At 44.5% G+C, this 24225-nt stretch overlaps 1 protein-coding gene and 1 long non-coding RNA gene across 5 annotated transcripts in view; one reads left to right on the forward strand and one right to left on the reverse strand.

The window, feature by feature from the left end:
- PAQR5 (progestin and adipoQ receptor family member 5) overlaps positions 1-24225 on the reverse strand; it is a 97238-nt gene that overhangs the window by 20801 nt on the left and 52212 nt on the right. For 3 of the 4 annotated variants that reach the window (XM_031668539.1, XM_031668540.1, XM_031668541.1), the window contains exons 3-4: positions 21962-22127; positions 2313-2440 (exon numbers count right to left, since the gene is read on the reverse strand). In XM_031668539.1, coding sequence (XP_031524399.1) covers positions 2313-2440; positions 21962-22012 — 179 coding nt within the window. In that variant the 5' untranslated portion in view covers positions 22013-22127. Of the gene's footprint in view, positions 1-2312; positions 2441-2715; positions 3844-21961; positions 22128-24225 lie in introns of those variants that run through there. The other variant, XM_031668542.1, reaches the window with a different exon arrangement.
- Positions 1804-11328, forward strand: LOC108586753. Its single transcript, XR_001904429.2, has 2 exons — positions 1804-1923; positions 11093-11328. It is a non-coding gene; the product is annotated as an uncharacterized LOC108586753 (long non-coding RNA).

Below are 24225 nucleotides of genomic sequence, written 5' to 3' on the forward strand. Positions count from 1 at the left end.
CTCCTTGAACTTCACATTAAACAACCCCAGTTCCTTCAGCCATTCCTTGCAGGATCTAAATCTGGCGTTACTACCATCCTTGTGGTTTGTCCTTGCTCCATGTAGTTTATCTGTGTCCCTCTTGTAGGAAGGCTCCTCAAATAGAAACAATGCCCCAGGTGGAACCTTGCAAGCCCAGAGGACAAGAGGACTATTTTCTCCCTCCTCCTCCACACTGTTCCTCCACTAAGAGTACAATCACTTTTCTGAATAGCTAGTCCCACAGCTGACTCTCAGCAGAGCCTAGATCTCTATGCAGAGACACTTCACAGTTCTTCACCAGATCTGCCTGACCTGCAATCCACACATGAGGTCCCGCCTGCAGAACACCTCACTTCCACAACCCACGCCTAGAGAGCTGGCTCCCTTTCCCACTAACTCCTCCAAGGAAGGAGACTCTACAAAGTTTTTCGTATATAGGAGCTGAAGGAGCGTTGCTAAATCCTTCCAGCTACACTTGTGGTCTTTTCATTTTTGTCCCAGCAGAAGTAAAGCTTAAGCTATTTGCTGTTTCTCAAAACGTATCCTTCAGTCATTTCAATGTTTTGGTGGTCCCATTTCCCTAGGGCATCTTGATCCAGACCTTCCCAAGTCCTTCCTGCTACTCTCTGTTGCTCAGTCAGGATCATCTCTGAGAGCCTGGCACAGTGTAGAGGTGCATAGGCAGTGCTGGGGGTGAGGGGGTGCGGCTCACCCAGCTTGGCTCAGCTGTAAAATAGCAAAAAAATCACGCTACAGGGATCCAGGCATGCAGCACAAGACCCACAACAGGGATGGACAGGCCGGTAGCCTTTTAGCAGCTCAAATCTCAAAACAGCCTAAATCAACCATGATTCATCCAGAAAATGGAACACCAGGCAGATGTTCCAAAGTCCAGGAGACATGCAGACTGCAGATGCTGACAGAGTGAGATCTCCAAGGGAGGGAAGTCAGGGGAGGGCAGCGGGGAAAGAGGCAGATGCTGGGGACACTCACAGCACAGATGCTCCTGAGCCCCCAGAAAAGCTGCAGAAGGACACACAGGAAGCAGGTCCCCCTGGCCACTCCAGGGAGGAGAACTGGGGCCAGTGGCAGAGCCTGACTCTATTCCCTTCTGAAGGGTTATAATTTATAAGCACATATACTTTTAAAAATGACAGATGGCCCCTGGAGCAGGGCTGTGCTGCCACCCCTGCCCAGTCCGCAGGCCCAGGGTTGCCACGCCCCTTTACAGATCACCCTAGTCCACACCAGACTGAGCTCTCTCCTCTCTCCACTGAGCTGGCTGCGGGAACCAAACAGCCTGCCCCTGCATTTTGGCCCTGTGTCTGTCTTCTGATTTTTAGTCGGGCTGGCTGCCCCTGTGCGGGGAGCCTGGGCCCATCTGCACGCATGGCACACTCCTAATCTCTTCTCACTGTGACTAGAGGGAGTCTAGTGACCAGCCTGTGACACAGCTCCCCTGCATGACATAAGGAAGCCACCCCTTCTCTCGGCTGTGTCTACGTCGACCAATGGTGGTCTGAGTGGGACAGTGGCTTGAATGGCCTCTGAGTTCTTCCAGCTCAGATCCACTGTGATTTGGTGCTTTGACCCTGTCTCCATCCTTCATTCATCAAGCAAAGGTGCGCAGTGTGTGACATTGGCCTTCATCCCCCACCTTTCTCAGCAAGGCCCCTCTTCGCTTCCCTGGCAACTCCCATTTCTGCGCACAGGCTTCCCGGAGCTTTGCTCTTAGCTAGCTCCACCTACAGGCTGCCAGATGAAGTGCCTCCCAGTTGCCATGGTTCCCAGAATGATTACGGAACACCCACAGCTCTGTGCCGGATGCCTCTGCCAATGTTTTCTCCCGAAACTCTCACAGCAACCCTTGGGGAGGTGCGGACCATCACTCCTACTTTGCAGGTAGGAAAATGTGAGGCTCAGAGAGGTTGACTTCCTCAAACTAGTGACATTTTAACCAAGGCTCCTGAAAAACCTGGAAAGTCTCCAAGACTGAAGGAGGTGAAGGTAAATGCTATCATATCAGGCATGAGAGCAGGGAGCTGGGAAAGACTGAGGCAATTTTGGGATTTTCCCTCAAATCCTACCCCAGTCCATGCCTTAAAGGTCATCCCAGTGGCACACCCAATGTCTCTTCCCTCTGTCACACACCCCCTTCACCCATGTGTACCCATGGGGGATCCCCAAACCCCAGCACAGAATCTCAGCCATCTCAACACTAGCTGTGTTAAGACTCCCTGATCTCCAGGGCTCCTGAAGGAGACAGGCCGGTCAAGGGGGCCAGAAGGTACCAGAAGGGCAGCAAGTGAGTCCAAATGTTGAGAGTCTCATTGGTCATTTGGAAAAGGCTGAGGATACAGGCAGTGGCAGAACTCTGTGGATGGCGGTAGCCGAAGAGGATGCCTTGCTCATGGAACACCTGCAGAGGCAAAAGGAAAAGGACACTGAGGTGAGACCAGAGGGCAGCATGAAGGTCTCTGGAGAGACATCTTCCAGGCCGTGCACTGTGTGCCTGGAACGCTTGACCCCAAGTCCTTGACCTGTTAAGCTGTTCCCCTCACTCTCTCCTTCCCTCACAGTGGCTTCTAAAATCCCACATCCTCCAAGAAGCCTCCAGCCAGCTGGAGGAGGGAATTCAAGGGCCAGGCTCCCTTTGGGAATCCAGCCTGTCTTTGCATTCCCTGGCGTACTTACTCTTGGCATGAATCTTGCCTAAGAATCCGTTTTCCTACCCCTCTGCCTGGGGCCTACAGCCCGGTTTTTGGACGCCGTTTTGGTGAGCTGACATAGATGCTGTCTGTTTGAGCCGGCAAGCCCGGCATGTCAGGGGCTGGTGGGAAGAACTCTGCAGAAGATGTCCCCGGTGCCAGGATATATTCACCAAGGTGCTTCATAAAGGGCTTTTGATGATGAGGACCGTGATGCTGATGCCTGGGCTGCAGGAAGAGGAGGTGGCTGCCCACAGCACGGCTACTCAAACCACTGCCACCCCCATGCAGCCCATTTGGCAAGTCCCCCCACAAAAAACACCCCCAATGAGAAACCTGGACTGATCAGGTGAAATATGGGGTATCAACCTGCCTGGAGTATTGTATTATATCCACTAAAAGTGGTGAGAAGATAATGAGGCCAGAGGGACAACAGCCCAGGATGCAATAAGAAGGGAAGAAACATGGAATTTAAGCTGTATTCCTGCCATGGTTAGAAGAGCTTGGGAAATTGAAGTTTACACCGTGGGGCAAAGGCTGGGAGGAACATAGAAAAGTGGTGTTTAATTTGTTGAGGTAGTAGGATGGAAGGAGACCTGTTTTCCCCTTCTCTGTTGATTTAGACCAAGGGTTCTCAATTTTGACACTATTGACACTTTGGGCCAGATCATTGTTTGTTGTGGGGGCCAACCTGTGCATCCTTTCACAGCATCCATGGCCTCTATCTGCTAAACGCCACTAGCACACACTGTCGGCACCCTACCCCCCAAGTTGTGACAAACAGAAATGTCTCCAGATATTGCCAGATGTCCCCTGGGGGCTAAAGTCGCCCCCAGGTAAGGACCACTGATTTAGATAAGTGTTGCCATACCCTTTGAAACGTAAATTATAAATGAGTAGGGTAATTGAAGCAAATAATAACAATGATAATGTTAGTAATCATAACCTAAATCAGGTCACAATAAGTTGCAAAGCCTCTCCTTTGAATTTCTAGGGCTGTAAGGGGAAGGCTAGAGGAACTTCAATCTAGCCACCCATTTCTCATTTGGGGTGCCAACATCTTAGTGTAAGAGAGGTTCTCTGTTAAAAAAATGTACAATATATAATACCAGAGTTTGTGCTATCTCTTTTTTTTTTTTTTTTTTTTTTGAGACAGGGTCTTGATCTGAAGCCCAGGCTGGAGTGCAGTGGTGCAATCATGGCTTACTGCAGCCTCAAACTCCTGGGCTTCAAATGATCCTCCCACCTTAGCCACCTGAGTAGCTGGAACTACAGGAGTGCCACAATGGTCAGCTAATTTTTTTTTTTTTTTTTTTTTTTTGTGACGGAGTCTCACTTTTTTACCCAGGCTGGAGTGCAGTGGTGTGATCTCGGCTCACTGAAACCTCTGCTTCCCAGGTTCAAGCAATTCTCCTGCCTCAGCTCCTCAAGTAGCTGGGATTACAAGCGCTTGCCACAACGCCTGGCTAATTTTTTGTATTACTAGTAGAGACGGGGTTTCATCATGTTGCCCAGACTGGGCTCGAACTCCTGACCTTAAGTGATCCACCCACCTCGACCTCCCAAAGTGCTGCTGGGATTACAGGTGTGAGCTACCATGCCCAGCCTAATTTTTTATTTTTTGCAAAGACAAGGTCTCACTATGATGCCCAGACTCATCTTGAATTCCTGGGCTCAAGTGATTCTCCCATCTTGGCCTCCTAAAGTGCTGGGATTAGAGGTGTGAGCCATTGTGCCCAGCCTTGTGCTATTTCTTGGGGTTCCAAGTCAAGTAGTCACATGGAACAGTGCAGAAGGTGAGGGGCTGCCAGAGTAATGAGTCAAATCTGGGCCCCCATGGCACCATGTGGCCTTGAGAAAAGTGAAGCTGAGGCCCTGGGTCACAGCTCTCAGGGCCTCTGTGTAAAATGAGAGGGCTTGGCTAGCTGAATGGTCGGAACATTCCCTTCCAGCACTAGCTCCAAGTTTTAGAGAACTCTTAGTTCAGTTCTGGGTTAAACTGGTCAACTAGAGGGAGGGGATATAATGAAGTTGGCTCATGGTCCAATGAAGAAATACTATGAATTCGGTTTGGGTCTTAGGTAATTAAAGCGATTTGTTCCAGTTTTTGATTCACCATTCAATTCTGCTGACGCCCCGGTTTATGGTGGACAGATTCCTATAATGGGCAGCAGGAATCTTGAGTTGCAGATTTCCACCCCACCAAGGCTGATGACAAGGAGGCAAATAGGCCAATGGCCTTCAGCCTTTGATCCCTGTGGAGGAGGACGGCATGTGCTTGGCGGGACTCAGAAAGCCTTCTAGCAGAAATAACAGCTCCCAGGAGCTCCACACTGGGTCTGTCCTTCTACCTTTCAAGCTTCTTTCTCTCTTCTTTTAAAGTCGTTGTTTTATAATTATTTATTAAAGCACTGGCCACTGGTTACAATGCAGACTCCATTAATCACTATTTATTCCTTCATATGAATTAGACTAGCAGATCCTATAAACCAAGAGACTTTGTGACAAGGGGCCAGTGAGAGCAGAAACATTTCAGAGCACTGGGAATGTGGGGACGGTGGCCTGCAGGGAGGAGGCCGGGCAGGGCTGCAGGAGAGCACAGACCCTGTGACAGCCACAGTGGCAGTGGCTGAACAGAAGCTGGAGGAAAAGGTCACTCACAGTCTGTGATGACTTCCCTTCTCTCTGTGGATCCCAGCATTCCAGCAGGCAAAACCGGGGGGACTGATGTCGTCAAAAGCCAGCAGGGAACAGAAGGGAAATCCATACACTGGACAACTTGACCTCATTTAGGAATCTGGCCCCAGACCTGGGGAGGATATTTTGCCACCAAAGCCAGGGCTGGGCCCAGATTAAAAACACCTGCCTCCATCTGACCTGCTACGCTGACCCCAGAAAAGGATGGGAAGCCCAATACTGGCCATGCAATAGGGGCAGGATTCAAAGCAGCCTTTCCAAAAAAATAAATGGATGGATAAAGTGTAGTAAAAGGAGTCCCTCTGTCCCGGGACAGTGATGTTCCAGCTTAGACTGAGAAGACTGACCTGTCCCTGCCCTCCCCAACTTGAACCTCTGTCTATCAAACCCCATTGCTAGTTCTTAGTTGTACTCCTGCCCTGAGCTCCTGTGAGCACAGGAAAGGAGAAACATTCTCTCCGTCTTCCCACTTAGCAAAGTGCTTTGCCTAGAGCAGACCTTCATAGAATGCAGGGTACATACATTGAAAGGACAAACTAAATATTTGACAACAATTTTGTATTCCAAACCCAGTTTGACCCCAAAGGAAAACTGCAATCATTTCCTCAACACTTCGTAGCTTGGCCTCATTTCTAAGCGCCCCCAAGTAAGCAAGTGCTTGCTTATTTGCACAGCAGAATTGATTTGTAGGACTCCACCTTGCACCCCTAGTTGCAGGCTGAGCAATTTAGAGTGAAATGAAATCAAATCATATGAAGCCTATTATTTAGAACTGAGAATCTCCAGGAACTAGGAGCGGAAGGGCACATCAGCAAGTTTTCCCTTTCAGTTCCTGCCCCAGGCTCAGCATCGAGGAAAGTCTTCTTGCATGGCCAAGACTTGCATGCACCTGCTAGCCGATGCCTACAATTCCACCGTGACAGTTAAAAGCTTTTGGTTTTTCTAGCTATTAAACTGCAAACCACCTGGAGAAAATAGCTGGGCATTTTTGCCCAGCTGTAAATAAGGGCAGATTTTGATAGCAGGGAAAGGGAAGAGGCAGAGTGGGATCAGGGGGCCTCGGGCGCTATTCACATGAATTCTGTAATTCCTGCTTACTGAATCCTCACAACCAGCTTGTGAGGAAGAGCCTTTTGTTGTCCCCATTTCACAGAAAAGGAAACTGAGGCCTGGAGAGGTTAGGGCACTTATTCAAGTTCTCAAAAGTAACAGAAGCAAAGCTGAAACCTAAATGCAGACAGCAGGCTCCATTCCCTGCCCTCTTGTGCACTGTCCTTCATTGCTTCCCCTGGGGAAGGCTCTGTCAAGAGATAAAAACCCTTATCCCCTGGGCTGTACTGTGATTTTGGACTGTGACATACTTCTCTGAGCCTTAGATTCTTCTTCTTTAAAGTGCCATTATGAACTAAATCTGGGAGGGAACTGTGTCCCTCCCAAAATTCATCTGTTAAGTTAAAGTCCTAACCCCCAGGACCTCAGATGCAACTGCATTCAGAGATAAGGTCTTTCAAGAAGCCATTAGAGTGGGTCCTAATCCAATCTGCCTGGTGTCCCTCACAAGAAGAGGACATTTGAATTCACAGAGAGACACCAGGGATGAGCGCCCACAGAGTGGTGACCTTGTACAGAGGCAGCAAGAGAGTGGCCATCTGTAAGCCAAGGAGAGAGGCTTTCCCCCTGTCCAAACCTTGATCTTGAATACCTTTCAGTCTCCGGAACTGTGAGAAAATAACGTTCTGTTGTTTAGACCACTCAGTCTGTGGTATTTTGTTGTGGCAGCCCTAGCAAACTAATACAAACGGTGAGGTTGTGCAAGCCAGCGCCTCTCAAACTTTCTTCTAGTGTGTGCAGAGCACCTGGGCACCTTACTGCAGTGTGGTGGCTGGGGCGAGAGTCTGCAGTTCTAATCAGCTCCCAGGGCCTGCTGATGCTACAACTGCCTCTGGCTTCAAAGCCAGACTCCCACCCTAGCATCGTGCTGTCACCTTCCTGCCCAGAATCCAGTTCCCTACAGAAGAGGAAGATCCCTCTACATAAGAGGGACATGGTGACAGGGAAAGCCAGGACAGGGAATAGTTAGAGGCCAGTGGGGAGTCTGATGAGGTGTTTGCTGGCAGAGGGCAGGGGAAGAATGAGAGGGAAAAGGGGGAGGCCATGCATTGATGCAGCAATTATTATTATTATTATTATTATTATTGAGACAGAGTCTCACTCTGTTGCCCAGGCTGGAGTGCAGTGGCACGATCTCGGCTCCCTGCAAGCTCTGCCTCCTGAGTTCAAGTGATTCTCGTGCTTCAGCCTCCCGAGTAGCTGGGATTACAGGCGCCTGCCACCATGCTCAGCTAAATTTTTGTATTTTTAGTAGAGACAGGGTTTCAACATGTTGGTCAGTCTGATCTCGAACCCCTGACCTCAGGTGATGCACCCGCCTTGGCCTCCCAAAGTGTTGGAATTACAGGCGTGAGCCACCATGTCCGGCCTTGCTGCAGCAGTTATAACCTGCTGGTTATATATATCATTTGCTGGGTACCTGCGGTGCACCAGGCTCTAGGTTGGACAGTATGCCACGTCACTTGCAGGACCATGCTTAGTTCCTGCAGGACAGAAATACTTAGGCTCTCAATTAAAAGAGCATAAAACAACAATTGCACACCACACACATGCAATTACTAGAACTTTAAATAGGCTGAATTAATAGCCAACCATTGTTGGTATGAAACAATTACAGGAAAATGCCAATTTACAACACTGCTGTGATGTTTTTTAAAAAAACAACATGTCCAATATTCAGTCAAGCATAAGAATGCTTTTTGTACATGCAGTACAACATTTACAGAAGACAATGGTAAGTCTCTTCTGGCTGAACATGTAAGATGGATAAAAAGTAATGAAATAAATGATCAATATCAGAGATAGAGGAACCAAAGGATATTAATAATTTAATGGACAATAAAGTTAAAAAATGATACACAAAATGTTTTTAAAAAGTAAATAGCACTGGGCATCGTGGCTCACACCTGTAATCTCAGCACTTTGGGAGACTGAGGTGGGCAGATCACTTGAGGTCAGGAGTTCGAGACCAGCCTGGCCAACATGGTGAAATCCCATCTCTACTGAAACTACAAAAATTAGTTGGACATGGTAGTGCCTGCCTGTAGTCCCAGTTAATCTGGGGGCTGAAGCAGTAGAATCGCTTGAACCTGGGAGGCAGAGGTTGCAGTGAGCTGAGATCATGCCATTGCACTCCAGTCTAGTCAACAAAGTGAGACTCTGTCTCAAAAAAAGAAAAGTAAATAGGACTCAGGTAGTGTGTACTAGGGAAGAAAAGTCCTATTGAATGACTAGCATTATAGACAGTATTGATCTACAGCAGAAGAAAGTAAGAAAGTTGAAATAACAGAGCAATTCCATTGGTTTTACATTTGTTGTAAAAATGCAGTCTTTGATTTAAGAAGTAGAAAAACTATTTTCAGTTTTAGGCATTGATTTCCAAAGTTGCCATGGGCAAGCTTGTGATAATAGTATAACATGGTTGCTAAGTCTGCAGTAGGCAGAATAATGGCTCCCCAAAGATGTTCACATCGTAATTGCCAGAACCAGTGAATATGTTAGGTTACACAGCAAAGGGGCAGTAATGTCCCAGGTGAAACTGAAGTTGCTAATACACTGACCTTAAATTAGGGAGATTCTCTGGTTACCGAGGTGGGCCCAGTATAATCAAAAGGTCCTTAAAAATGGAAGATGGAGGTAGAAAAAGAGACTCAGAGGAAAAAGTGACCACAGAATAAGGTCAGAGAGATGCAACATTGCTGATGTGAAGATGGAGGAAGGGGCCAGGAGCCAAGGAGAGCAGGCAGCCTCTAGGAGCTAGAAAGGTAAGGAAACAGATTCTCCCCAACAACATCCACCAAAATCTAGATTTTATCCAGTGAGCCCCATGTCAGACTTGTAACCTACAGGACTGTAAGATCATATATTTGTTTGTTTGTTTTTTGAGCCACTAAGTTTGTGGTAATTGTTACAACAGCAACAGAAAACTAATGCAAGGTCAGAATTTGACCAAAAATCCAGAAGTATTCTTAGTGCTGAGTATGGTGGCACGTGGTTTGAATTGCTTACTAGGAGAATTGATTGTGCTCTCAATTAAAAGAACATAAAACATCGCTTATACACAACACACATGCAATTACTAGAACTTTAAATAGGCTGAATTAATAACCAGCCATTGTTGGTATGAAATAATTACAGCAAAATGCCAACTTACAACAGTGGTGTGATGGTTTTCAAAAAATAATGTGTCCAATACTCAGTCAAGCAAAAGAATGCTTTTTATTTTGTTTTTGAGACAGTCTCACTCTGTCGCCCAGCCTGGAGTGCAGTGGCATGATCTTGGCTCACTGCAACCTCTGTCTCCTGAATTCAAGTGATTCTCCTGCCTCAGCCTCCCGAGTAGCTGGGATTATAGGCATGTGCTACCATGCCCAGAGAATTTTATATTTTTAGTAGAGACAGGGTTTCACCATGTTGGCCAGGCTGGTCTCGAACTCCCGACATCAAGTGATCCACCTGCATTGGTTTCCCAAAGAGCTGGGATTACAGGCGTGAGCCACTGTGCCTGGCCAAGAATGCTTTTTGTACGTACAGCACACTATTTACAGAAGACAATGGTAAATTTCTTCTGGTCAAACATGTAAGGCGGCTTTAAAAGTATTCTTAGTGCTGGGTATGGTAGCACATGGTTTGAATTGCTTACTAAAATTGATTAGGCTCTCAATTAGATTTTCTATGGAATAGTTCAAAGATTATACATGACATTCTCTGAATCTTCTCCCAAATGGGACATCTTGCTGAAACACATACCAAATTTGACCTTAACTACTCTCATTCACACAATGGGAATAACAAATCTGTGCTGTTAAACACTTAGGTTTAATTTAGGTAAGATATAGGATGATGGGAAGAAATCAGTGTAACAGAATATTCTATTTTTAGTGGGAAATAACATTAATTTTGAATTTGAGCTCTCAACTGATATTTGTTACGAGATAGTGTTAGCAAAAGCCTACAAAAAAATCTAGGCCTGGCTATTTCATTTTTAAAGGGATTAAAAATACATATTTATTATTTTAAATATGTATAGGACTCTAAACCAAAGGAGTCACATGTAAAATACATAATAAAGGTGACATTCCAATAAGATAAAATCCAAAAAAGGAAACAAAAATGTCTCTGGACTATGAAAGAGAAGATTCACATACAGATCATCCTGAAATTAATTTCTGTAGGGATTATTTCTCTGGACATTGTAGACTAAGGTATAATTTTGACAGAGTAAAGGCCTACTGTTTTCAGTTTTCCTTATACTATCTCTTTATATGTTTCTTAATAAAATAGATGAATACTAATCTAGACATTACTTTGAGAGAGTAAAGATAGCAAGATGAGATGGTAATCTGTATGGAATTAAAATATTTAATAATTTTTCTGCTTAATATAATTATCATATGATGCAGCCTCATTACAATGTTTGAACTTTATATGAAAAATTTATAATTTTCTTGCTCAAACTGGCTTCAATTTAAAAAAAAGAAAAAAATTATAATTCATTTCTGATTCAAAATGTGGCCTTAATAATTTTTTTTTTTTTTTTTTTTTTGTAATTCCAGCTGTTCTACCTCAATAAAACTGAATGGAATCTCAGCAGAAGATTCTCCCAAATGAAATTAATTTAAGAAACAAAACTAAGAACTACAATGACTCAGGAATAGTGGTTTAATTTAACATCATTGTCAATAGAACACAAATTTTATGATAATGTTGATTACAACACTATAACTCAATTTTACTGAAATGAAGAAGTAAAATGAATTATATGGAATAAACACACATAATAATTTATAAATTATGCATGTTTTTGTTTTATTACTCTTCCAAACATAAGTAATTCATCAATGTAACATTTAGACACGTGCAATAATAATTAAACTCAGTTGTTTTTCATATTTTGCTGACTTTAGCTATATAAAAATCAAAGTTTCACTTTTTCTGTCCTTATAAAGGGGCATTAGTCAGCTCAGGCACAGTGGTTCACACCTGTAATCCCAGCACTTTGGGAGGCCGAGGTGGGTGGATCACCTGAAGTCGGGAGATTGAGACCATCCTGACTAACATGGTGAAACTCTATCTCCACTAAAAACACGAAAAATTAGCTGAGCATGGTGGTGGGTGCCTGTAATCCCAGCTACTCGGGAGGCTGAGGCAGGAGAATTGCTTGAACCCAGGAGGCAGAGGTTGCAGTGAGCCAAGATCATGCCATTCCACTCCAGCCCGGGCAACAAGAGCGAAACTGTCTCAAAATAAATAAATAAATAAATAAATAAATAAATAAATAAATAAATAAAGGGGCATTTGTTACGGTAGAATAGAACCATTATACATAACTGTTTGTTGGCTTCATTTATAACTTTTAAGTATTTAGACATATAGCCTATGGCCTGCATTTGTCCTCCTTATTCAGACTTAGCATATATTAAGGGCAGGTCTGGTTTCATTTGATCATCATGAGAGCATGGCAAGGTAGGGACTGTCGACCCATTTTACAAATAAGAAAACAGAAGCTCAGTGAGACGAAGTTTCCAAGGTCATAATAAATACCAGAACCAAGACGCAAACCCTAGTCTTAAATTGCAAAACCCCTGTGTGCTTCACAGCACCCAGCTGGTGGAACTAAATATTGCTACAAACATGTTTTATAGAAACGCTAAGGGTCATGAAAGTTTTCAGAAGGAAGTAATCACTGAGGATGAAGGAAGGACCTGGAAGAATGACTGGGGGACTCCGGTTCTGGCCAAATGATGGTCGATTAGATGTTATGAAGGATCCTTCTGATTAATGCAATTAATATGCTGTCTGGAGTATGCATCATAAGCCAGTATATCAGCAAAATGACACAAAAGTAAAGAAGTCACAAAGCCCCAAAACAGAGGGAAACCAGGAACCCTGTGAGGTAAGCTGCATTCACTATCAGATTCTCTGCTGCCAGATTTTGTAAACAAGGGATGAAACCCAAGGCCCAGCAAAGGCAGGGAATCTAATAGGAGACTTTGCCAATAAAGCTAGGAGTCTAAAGATAAGTGAGTGTGAAATAAATTCAACTAGGCAGAAGAGGACAATAAGGAAAGTTGTTTCTCTGGAAAAAAAAAATCTCTCCCAAAATTCATAACCATCAAATAGTCTTCATATAGGTTTGTGGTCCAAGCCCGTACTACTTTTGTGGTCCAGGAAATCTCAAGTGAAAAAAATTAAAGTGATTACAAATAGAAAGAGGTTAACATTTTGTAGTTCCCTTTGGTAAGTTACAAAAGCAAACACAAATCCTCTCTGAAGGATTTCTACTTTTTTTTTTTTTTTTTTTTTTTTTACTTGAGACAGAGTCTTGCTCTGTCACCCAGGCTGGAGTGCAATGGCATGATCTTGGCTTACTGCAACCTCTGCCTCCTGAGTTCAAGCTCAAGCTATTCTTCTGCCTCAGTCTCTTGAGTAGCTGGGATTACAGGCATGTGCCACCACGCCCTGCTAATTCTTGTACTTTTAGTAGAGACAGGGTTTCGCCATGTTGGTCAGGCTGGTTTTGAACTCCTGACCTCAGGTGATCCACCTGCCCTGGCCTCCTAAAGTGCTGGGATTACAGGCGTGAGCCACCACACCCAGCCGGATTTCTACTTTAACACAGGCATGCACACATAGGGAAATAAAACACCATGAGAGAGAAACAGCAGAAACAGTAGATGGCAGAGACAGAGATCAAAGTACAAATATTAAAATGTAAAATAACTGTGTTTAATATATTTAAAGAAATAAAGATAAACAGGAAACAAGCCAATTTGAAAAAACAGGCTGGGCTTAGTGGGTCAACCCTGTAATGCCAACACTTTGGGGACCATGGTGGGTGGATTGCTTGAGCCCAGGAGTCTGAGACCAACCTAGGCCACACAGTGAGACACCCTCATCTCTACAAAATTTAAAAAAAAAAAAAAAATTAGCTGGGTATGGTGGAGCAGAGCTGTAGTCCCAGCTACTGGGGAGGCTGAGGCAGGAGCTTCACTTGAGCCCAAGAGTTTAACGCTATAGTGAGCCATGATTGCACCACGACACTCCAGCCTAGGTGACAGAGCAAGACCCTGTCTCAAAAAAAAGAGCCTAATATAACTTTTAGAAATTAAAAAATAATAATTGAAATTTAAAATACATCAAAGGAATAAACAATACACTAAACCTGTCTGAAGAGAAAATTAGTCAACTGAAAGATCCAAAGAAAGTACCCAGAATGCAGTCCAGAGAGAGTAATAGATAGAAAATATGAAAAATCTAATAAGAGACACAGAGAACATTTCTCCAGAAGGAGAAAATATAAATGGTTTTGATGTGCTATTTGAAGAAATAACTGATACATTTCTGGAATTATTGAGTCATCAGTCTTCAGATCCAAGAGGTTAAGTAGACAGTTGGTGTTCACCAAATATTACATGTGCTTTCCCACATTCCTCAGACTTTCTCAACGTTACGTTGGGGCCATGTGACTATTTCTGGTTAATGTTACTTCTAGGTCAGAAGAGTTAAAAGCAGAGGCGCAGTAGCTCATGCCTGCAATCCCATCACTTTGGGAGGCCGAGGTGGGCAGATCACCTGTAGTCAGGAGTTCGAGACCAGCCTGGCCAACATGGTGAAACCCCATCTCTGCTAAAAATACAAAAATTAGCCAGGTGTGGTGGTGCATGTCTGTAATCCCAGCCATATGGAAGGCTGAGGCAGGAGAATTGCTTGAATCTTGGAGGCGGAGGTTGCAGTGAGCCAAGAGAGTGTCACTGCACTGCAGCCTTGGCTACAGAGCAAGACTTGGTCTAAAAAAAAAAAAAAGCAGAAAGCCTTCTTGCAGATATCACTACACACTTCTGAAGGACCTTTCGGAGGGACTCTTCAGTACTGAGCCACTCACCATGCCCCAGGAATTGCTTTTGGCCAACGGGCACTAGTTATATTCCTCCCCGGGGGCTGTGTACATCCACTGATGAGGGATCAAGGTCCTGGCCTCCTTTTCCCATTTGGGACAACTCTGAAAGGCCAACTAACCCCCAGAGCTCCTGAGTGACTGATGGAGGCTTCTAACGCAGCTTCTCCTTCTGCACATCCTGCCTCCTTCACATCCTTGCAGGTGTTCCTGAGAATACTCCCCCATAAACTTCCTGTGCCCGAATCTTTTTCTCAAAGTCTGTTTCTAGGGAAACTAACTTTCTCTTCTCCTCCCATCCAAGCTGGAACCTGGCCCAGCCCTGCCTAGTTTCTGAGATCAGGCGAGATAGGCGTGTTCAGGGTGGTATGGCTGTAGACCCTTGCTTCCCCTTCTGGGATGACCTCGGAGGCTGCAGCTGGGAGATGTCTCAGTCCCTCACTGACCACTTAGCTACGTAGTGTGATGCGAAATAACCTTTGCTATGTTAAGTCACTGAGCTATATGGGGTAATTTTTAACTCAGCATAGCCTGACCCTGTCTAGTACAGCTATTCATGTTAAAATAGCTGAAGTGACCACTAAACTAATCCACAGAGCATATTTCTAACACATTAATTATAAAACAGGTAGAAGGGAAAAATAGCATATGAAAAGAAAAAAAAGATGAATGTAAAACTCAATCCAAGAAAGTAAGGGAAACAAGGAACAAATAGAGAAAACAAGACAAAAGCATTTAAGACAATGAAAATAAATGTGGATATCAGTAATCATTATAAATATAAGTAGACTAAACTGTCAGCTAAAAGACAAATATTGTCAAACTAATAAAATCTCACCATGTGCTGTTTACAAAAGACACAGTTAAAATATAATCATGGGGAAGGATTGAAAGTCAAAGGAAGGAGATAAGCCAAACAAATGATAACAAAAGCTAGAGTGGTTATATTAATATCAGATGCATTCCAAGGCAAAAAGCATTACTAGATATAAAGATAATCACTACAAAATCATACCTTTGCATCACCAGGAAGATAGAAAATAGGACAGTTATAAACTTGGATATACCTAAAAAACACAGGCTCAAAATACATAAAGCAAAAATTAACTTACAAGAAGTAATTTATAAATTTGCCACTATAATGGCAGATTTTTTTTAACACGTCTCAATTATGCATAGATCAAGTAGAACAAAATTAGTGAAAATATAAAGATAATTGATCTTATGGACAAATATGGAATACTTCCTCCAACAACTGGAGACTATACATTATTTATAGGCACACTTAGAAGATTTATGAAAATTATTCATATGCTAGGCCATCCAGCTAGTCTGAACAAACATCAAGGATTGGAATAACACAGGGGGCATTCTCAGACCAAGATCAATTAAGTTAAATCAATAGTATAAAAACTCCATATACTTGGAAGCATAGAGTTACCATATGATCCAGCAACTCCACTCCTGGGTTGTTCACCAAAGAGACTGACAACTTGTCCACCTAAATGACTATAAATATTTATTTATAATAGGCAAAAAATAGAAACAACTCACCTGTTCATCAACTAATGAATGGATAAACAAACTATGGTCTATCCATTCAATAGACTATGATTTGGCCATTAAAACAAAGTACTGATAGATGCTACAGCGTAGATGAACCCTGAAAACATCCTGCTAAGTGAAAGAAGCCAGTCAGAAAAGGCCACATATTGCACCATTCCGTTCGTGTGAGATATCCACAACAGGCGAATCCATACAGACAGAAAGTAGGTTAGGTGGTTGCCAGGAACTGAGGGGATATAAAATAGCTGCTAACGAGTGCAGTTCTTTCTGGGGTGATGAAAATGTTCTAAAAACTGGTGATCATGGTGATGGTTTTGTGCAACATAATCTGTGTTCAACATACGAAAACCCACTGAATTGTACGCTTTTACAGGGTGGATTTTATAATATGTGAATTGTATCTCAACAAGGCTGTTATAAAAAAAATCTTTCCATCAAGAAAATTCAGCTGTAGGGCCAAGTTGTTCCCTGTACAACTCCAGAGGTTGCCATTCACATAGACTAAAAGGGAAATGGTGCCGCCTTAGAGTTGGGCAATATGGTGGCTCTGCCCAGGTAATTTCCCCGATAAATTCTACCAACCACTCAGGAATGTATAATTCTAATATTAGACATTTTTCCCCATAGAATAAATAGGCAGCAATCTTCAACTCACTTGTGGTTGGCATAATCTGAATCCCAAGTCCAGGCAAGGACAGCATAAGAAGAAAACATTATAAGCCAACTCATTAAATCGACTTAAAGATCCTGAACAAAATATTAGCTAACTGACTCTAGCAATAGATTAAAGAGATATTGCATCATAACCAAACTGTATTTAAAACAAGAACAAAAAATTGGTTTAACATTAGTAAATCAATCAATGTAATCACCACGTTAACAACTTAAATAAATCATATATGATCATCTCAAAAGATACTGATTGGAAAAAAGAGTTCTGTAAAATTCATAAAGGAGGCTAGTCACAGTGGCTCACGCCTGTAATCCCAGCACTGTGGGAGGCTGAGGCGGGTGGATCACCTGAGGTCAGGAGTTTGAGACCAGCCTGGCCAACATGATGAAACCCCATCTCTACTAAAAAATACAAAAATTAGCCGGGCGTGGTGGCACTTGCCTGTAGTCCCAGCTACTTGGGAGGCTGAGGCATGAGAATTGCTTTAACCTGGGAGGTGGAGGTTGCAGTGAGCCGAGATTGTGCCACTGCACTCCAGCCTGGGTGACAGAGTGAGACTCTGTCGCAAAATAAATAAAATAAAATATAACAAAATAAAATTCATAAGGGAAGGCCGGACACGGTGGCTCACACCTGTAATCCCAGCACCTTGGGAGGCCGAGGCAGGTGGATCACGAGGTCAGGGGCTCAAGACCAGCCTGGCCAAGATAGTGAAACCCCGTCTCTACTAAAAATACAAAAACTAGCTTGGTATGGTAGCGGGCACCTGTGATCCCAGCTACTTGGGAGACTGAGGTAGAGAATTGCTTGAACCTGGGAGGCAGAGGTTGCAGTGAGCTGAGATCTCACTACTGCACTCCAGCCTGGGTGACAGAGTGAGACTCCATCTCCAAAAAAAATACCCTTAATCTGATAAAGATGAAAAGATTACTTATTATATATACACACATACACACACAGCAAATATACTAAATGGTGAAATGTTAAAAGCATTTCTTTTCATTAAAACCAAGAACAATACAAAGATGCCTGCTATCACAACTCCTATTATACATATATATATATATTTTTTTTTTCTTTTTTCTTTTTTTGAGACAGAATGGTGATTGCCTTAAAATCACCCACCTCGGCATCCCAAAGTGCTAGGATTACAGGTGTGACCCACCAAGCCCGGCTCCTATCATATTTTAGTAAGCTACCAGGTGATTCTGATATTGGTGATCTAAGCACCCTCTCCGAACAGCCCTGGGCTGGAGAAACCATTTACGCATTGAGATGGCTCCTTGTTCCCAGTGCCTGAGCCCACCTACCAAACACCAATGCCAGCCACTGATCTGGCTATGCTTCCTTCGTTCATAATAATCCCACTGTTCTATCTCATTTTTCTTGGATCTTCACAATTGCCCTGTGAGACTGACTTAACAGGAGTCACCTCCATTTTACAGATGAGAACACTGAGACTGAGGTTATGACTGGGTGGCAGAGCTGCAGTGCAAGTCTGGAAACAGCGTTGCTTTTCCTCTCTGTGTAGACCAGTGCCTGAGGGAATCCTCCTGTCCATGCCCCTAAACTAAGGCATCTGGGACTATGGGATGTGTTTACCTGTAGCCTGTGAGTCAAGGCTGTAGTTAATTAAAGCTTAGCAGTTTGGTTGGGCGCAGTGGCTCACGCTTGTAATCCCAGAACTTTGGGAAGCCGAGGCGGGCGGATCACTTGAGGTCAGAAGTTCGAGACCCAGCCTGGCCAACACGGTGAAACGCTGTTGTTATTGAAAATACAAAAATTAGCCGGGCGTGGTGGCATGCACCTGTAGTCCCAGCTACTTGGGAGGTTGAGGCAGGAGAATTGCTTGAACCTGGGAGGCAGAGGTTGCAGTGAGTCATGGTTGTGCCACTGCACTCCAGCCTGGGTGACAGAGCGAGACTCTGTCTCAAAAACAAACAAACAAACAAACAAAAAAACAGATTAGTAATTTGACACTCGATGTTCTTGTTTCCTGGCAAAGTGTCATGCCATGTTGCATATGAACTTGTCTTTTTTCTTTAATAACCCTCTAATGTACCCAGGCTTAGTTTTGGACACAAGGGAGACTAAATATTATTTATTTAGGCATACACACAAGTTCCGCCTTCTGAGGGAAGAGAGAAACTGCCCTTTTCCACGAACAATCTATCAGCCAGGAATGCACCAAGAATGGGCCAAGATTACAACTCTGATGATGCAGAGAGGTGGGCACACCATTCCCTATAGATAGCTGAGGCCCAGACAGGGTAGTGAAGTGGTCCAGGTCACGTAGCTGGCTGATACACAACAGGAGAGGCAGGTGTACAGAGCAGCTTGCAGAAGTACAACCAACAGCTGAAAGAGCTCAGGGAAGGGAGTAAGCACGTGCCACTCCACAAAGAAGGAAGCCAGAAAGGGGGAGCAAAGGGTGGGGAGAGGAAAGCCTTCTTCAAACAGAAATCAAGACAAGTGAAGGTTGCATCTGCTGGGGAGAATAAAAAGAAGAGGGTCTGTGGATGGGACGTGGTGGAAGAGGTGGGGAGGGATCAAGCTGGTGAAGATGGTGAACAGCAGGCTGGGGAGCTGGGGTTCTAGTCTATGGACAGGGCCTCTGAAGTCTCCTGCCAGCATGCTGTACCCCTCAAAGTGCCCTAGAGAGCCTAGGAGAGAATGATAATAATGACAACCAACATTATTAATTGTTCACCACGTGCCAGGCACTTCACTTGGGTCATCTCATTTAATTCTCAAAACCCCAGGAGGCAGATACTATTTTCATTCCCTTTTTACAGAAGCAAAAGCTGAGGTAGAGAGATTATCTTGCTTGAGGCCACTCTAAAAGCCAAGTATTGGAACCCACAGAGCCTACCAAAGGTAAGCTTTAACAATTGTATGAAATATCCTATTTTAAATATTCATGTAAATAGTGCATTCCATTTTTAATATGCATGCATCTGTTTTAATACTAATAAATGTCTTTGCACCAAATCCTCAGGCAAAACTACCCTCCAGGCAGGCAGAGCCACTGTATTTTCTCTATGGCTTCATGAACCCTGGGTATGATGCCCAAAAACCCAATAGTGGATGCTGGAGCCCAAGGAAGATTTTGAAGCAAATGGTGGATGTAAGGTGTGATGCTGGTCTTCTGCCTCTAGCTAGTGCCATTTCACTAAAAGATATTATCATCCTCTAACTTATGAAAAACTGGACAGAGAGGACATATTCATCTTTCTCCCTTAGCCTCTGCCTTGGTTGTCCAGTCCTGACATTCAGAATCTCCATACATTCAGATTCCCAGCAGGTTACCCAAAAGACCTATTGATACCACTCTGCCCCCTTCACTTCTTTCCTGTGGACATACTCTGAACCCAACCCTGACCAAAATGTCCAGAAAGATATATAAGCAGACTGCCATAACCTCTACCTGAAAGAGGCTCCCCAGTCCTCCCGCCATCACCACCTGTCCCATGATCTCCCATCTCCAGGCCTTTACTCACACTGCTCCTTCCACCTGGAATGCTCTCCCCAGCTCCACAATCCTGTCCATCCCTCAAAATCTGTCTTACAGATCACCCCCTTCATGAAGACTTCCCTGATCCCTTCCTGCTTGATATGATTTGGCTCTGTGTCCCCATTCAAATCTCATCTCAAATTGTAATCCCTATAATCCCCATGTGTCGAGGGAGGAACCTGGTGGAAGGTGACTGGATCATGGGGGTGTTGTCCCCCAGACTGTGAGTGAGTTCTCTCAAGATCTGATGGTTTTATAAGTGTCTGACAGTTCCTCCTTCACATCGTGCTCTCTCTCACCTGCTGCCATGTAAGACGTGCCTCTTCCCTCATGATTGTAAGTTACCTGAGGCCTCCTCAGCCATGAAGAACTGTGAGTCAATTAGACCTCTTTTCTTTATAAATTACCCAGTCTCAGGCAGTTCTTTATAGCAATGTGAGAATGAACTAATACACTCCCCCGTGATGGAAGTGACCAATCCCTTCTCTGAAACAATCACCCTGTCTTAAGAGAGACCCTAACCCACTTTGGGAAAGAATTTCTCATGCACATTTAAAAATCTTCCTGACCAGCATATGAGCCACGCAAGGACAGGATTTGTATGTAGTTATTCGCTGAATCCCTTGCACATAATAGGCAGTCAATACAAATTTCATGAGTAAATACATTCAAGAATCACACTGTGTTCCCACTAATCACGGCTGCTAATGCTCTGTGGGTAGAACCAACCAGCGAAGCGCACCAAGAAGAGAAGGTGATGGCCATGTGAGAACAGAGGCAGGCGCTCTGCCCAGTATCATGGGAGCCAGCCACACATGTAGCTTGCCTATTACTTGCCACATTCCTCAGCTCACCCCACCAAACAACTCTGCATCCCTTATGGTTTCCCCCATGCCATCTTCCTGGAATCACCTGGCTTCACAGGCTTTTAGGGATAGGGTTTGGCAGTTTCCCCCTCAACCTTCCATTGGTGATGTTGAGTTTATTTTGAAATTATTTTTCTAGGGCAAGTCATAAGTGCTTGGCCATCAGCCAAGTAGAACTCTCCTCCACTCTGTCACATCTTCCCAATGAAACTTCCCACCATGAAATGACACCCACTCTTCTTAGTCAAAAAGGAAGGAAATTTGACATCAACAAAGAGGTGCAACACAACGATGTGTCCTTTGCAAGGGAAGGAGGAAGTGCACCAGTTCTCTGTTGTACACAACCAGGCTCACCTATGGCTTATTAAAGCAGATCATCAGTGAGTCTCACATATTTCAGGGTACATGCCTGTGAGCTCCCAGGCCCATAAGTCCACTACAAGACAGTGCTAAGGCCCATTCAACAACCCTCCCCATCACCCCAGTGAAGGCCTGGCCTGGGCATCCTGCAAGTAACAGGGATGAGCAAAGCCATGCCCTCGTGTGCTTTTGCCCATAGTCTGCTTTCAAGCACCCATAGGAGGGTCCTAAAAAAATAAACCTCCTATCCAGCCAGCTGCTGCTGGCTTTATCTCTTCAGGTTGAATCTCAGTAATGACTTTGCTTCTGGATAAAACACAGATGTTATAAGGAAGGGTTATAACTTAAACAACTTTGGGAATACTTCCATTTCAAGGTAGGTGGGGGAAGTAGGAGGCTGTAATATCCTCCAAGGAAGTGTGGGAGGGGATCCTTGAAGAGAATGGGCCTGTACAGAACAGACTAGGTGAAGACAACAGTCCCCCGTTGCAGAGGCCAAGCCCTGGTCACACCCTGGAAATGAACCATCATAATAAATAGAGCACATACCTGTGGTATCTGGTCTGTGCTAAACAGCCTGGGGAGCTTCAGGCTCAGCATCTTGGAGCTGGGTTGGCAAGGCCAGTGGGTGACAGAGCCTCCCTGTTACCAGGCCTCGATCAAAGCTCTGACATGGCCTGGGGCGTCTCTGCCTAGCTGGTGCTGTGCTGCTTCCCTGAAAGAGGACAGCATGAAGAAACCCAGTCAGTTTCAGCCTAACTCCAGCTGGGTCAGGACAGTCCGCTTGTTCAACTATTGAACATATACTTGCTACACGTGATGGCACAAGATCAAGCTTCCTTAAAAACAGCGAAACGATCAGACTGCTGAGTCATCCACTCCAAGAGTGCTGGAGGGAAGTAATTAAATAATAATATGGGCAATTACTATGGTCTGAATGTTTGTGTCTCCCCAAAATTCATGTGTCAAAACCTAATCTCCATTGTGGTGACAAGGAGCAGGGCTTTTGGAAAGTGACTAGGTCATGAAGGCTCTGCCCTTATGAGTGGGATTAGTGCTCATAGAAAAGAGGTATGAGGGAGTTTGTTCGCCCCTTCCACCATGTGAGGACACATAGAAGGAGACATCTATGAGGAATGGGCCCTCACCAGATGGGGAATCTGCTGGCACCATGACCTTGAACTTCCCAGCCTCCAGAACTATTAGCAATAAATTTCTGTTGTTTATAAATTACCCAGTCTTGGGTATTTTGTGATAGCATGCCAAATGGACTAAGACAGTGATCATAAAATTGCAGAGCTAAGGCCAGATGTGGTGGCTCATGCCTGTAATCCCAGAAATTTGGGAGACTGAGATGGGAGGATCAGTTGAGCCCCAGAGTTCAAGACCAGCCTGGGCGATATAGTGAGACCTTGTTTCTACAAAGAAAAAATTAAAATTAGCTGGGCATGGTGTTGTAGTCCGAGCTATTCAAGGGCGGGCTAAAGTGAGATCACTTAAGCCCAGGAGGTCCAGGCTACTGTGAGCCATGATCATGCCACTGCACTCCAGCCAGAGCAATACAGCAAGACTCTGTCTCCAAAAAAAAAAAAAAAAAAAAAAAAGAAAAAGCCACAGAGCTGAAAAGGGTCTTAGAAGTCACCCAGTCTTCTCATGTTACACATGAAGGTGGGAGGGATGGAATAACTTTCCCAAGGCAGCAACGCAGTGGGAGAGCTGGGCTGCTCACTGCTCCACTCCACCAGAGGCAGCGCCTGGATGGACAGTGGGATCTTAAGTCTGTGTCTAGCCAGTGGGTGGAAGAGGACCAGGAGCTGCCCCAGATCCCAGAAGGAGAAGCAACTCAACTCTTCCAGAAAGCTGACCAGAGTTTGGTTGCCCTGAGACACACAAAAGAACCAAGCCAAGCAAATAAATCCAAGGCACTTGTTGGAGACAGACCAACTCAAGAGTAAGTAACAAGATTGCTTAAATGCAGGATGAAGACCACTTAACAGCTGTGAGTAATGTGCACCACAGAGACCCAGAACCCTTGGAACAGGTCCAAGAAACAGAAAAATACACCTTGGATTTAGCAAAGAAGAGCAGAGTTGGAAATTGACCATAGTAAATTTCCTCCTCTACCTCTATCATCACTGGGCCGAAGTCTACCACCTCCTGAGAGCCCTCCTCATAGTCCCCGTCAACCAGACGAGTTCTTTCCCTGCCTCTGAACACGCAGAGACCTTGCTTGTATGTACCTGCGGCACCAACCACATCGTACCTATAGTCACAGCTAACTCTCTAGGCCTTGTCTGCCCCCTCAGGAAGAAGCCTCCCATAGCTGGCAGGAAACTCAGGGTGTATGCCTGGCCCACCCTGGGCCTCAGCAAATGCTTATTTAATGAAGCAATGATGCTCACAGTTTGAACTTGAAGTCGTTCTGATTTTTGTGGTTTGCTTACTTTTGCTTCTTCTTATATTTATGTTCCAAGTGTTTTCTGGAACTATGCAGCAAAATACAATCTGTTTATTTCACTGTTGTAAATATGATTCTTTCTTAAAAACAGTAATAGAAGCATTATTCACAATACTCAAAGGGTGGGAGCGACCCAAGTGTCCATTAAAGGGTGAACGAATAAAATGTGGTGGTATCAGTCCATTCTTGCATTGCTATAAAGAAATACCTGAGGCTGGGCATGGTGGCTTATGCCTGTAATCCCTGCACTTTGGGAGGCTGAGGTGGGTGGACCACCTGAGGTCAGGAGTTTGAGACCAACTTGGGCAACATGGTGAAACCCCATTTCTACTAAAATACAAAAATTAGCCAGGCA

Source organism: Papio anubis, chromosome 7 (assembly GCF_008728515.1).
Source record: "Papio anubis isolate 15944 chromosome 7, Panubis1.0, whole genome shotgun sequence".
NCBI lineage: Eukaryota > Metazoa > Chordata > Mammalia > Primates > Cercopithecidae > Papio > Papio anubis.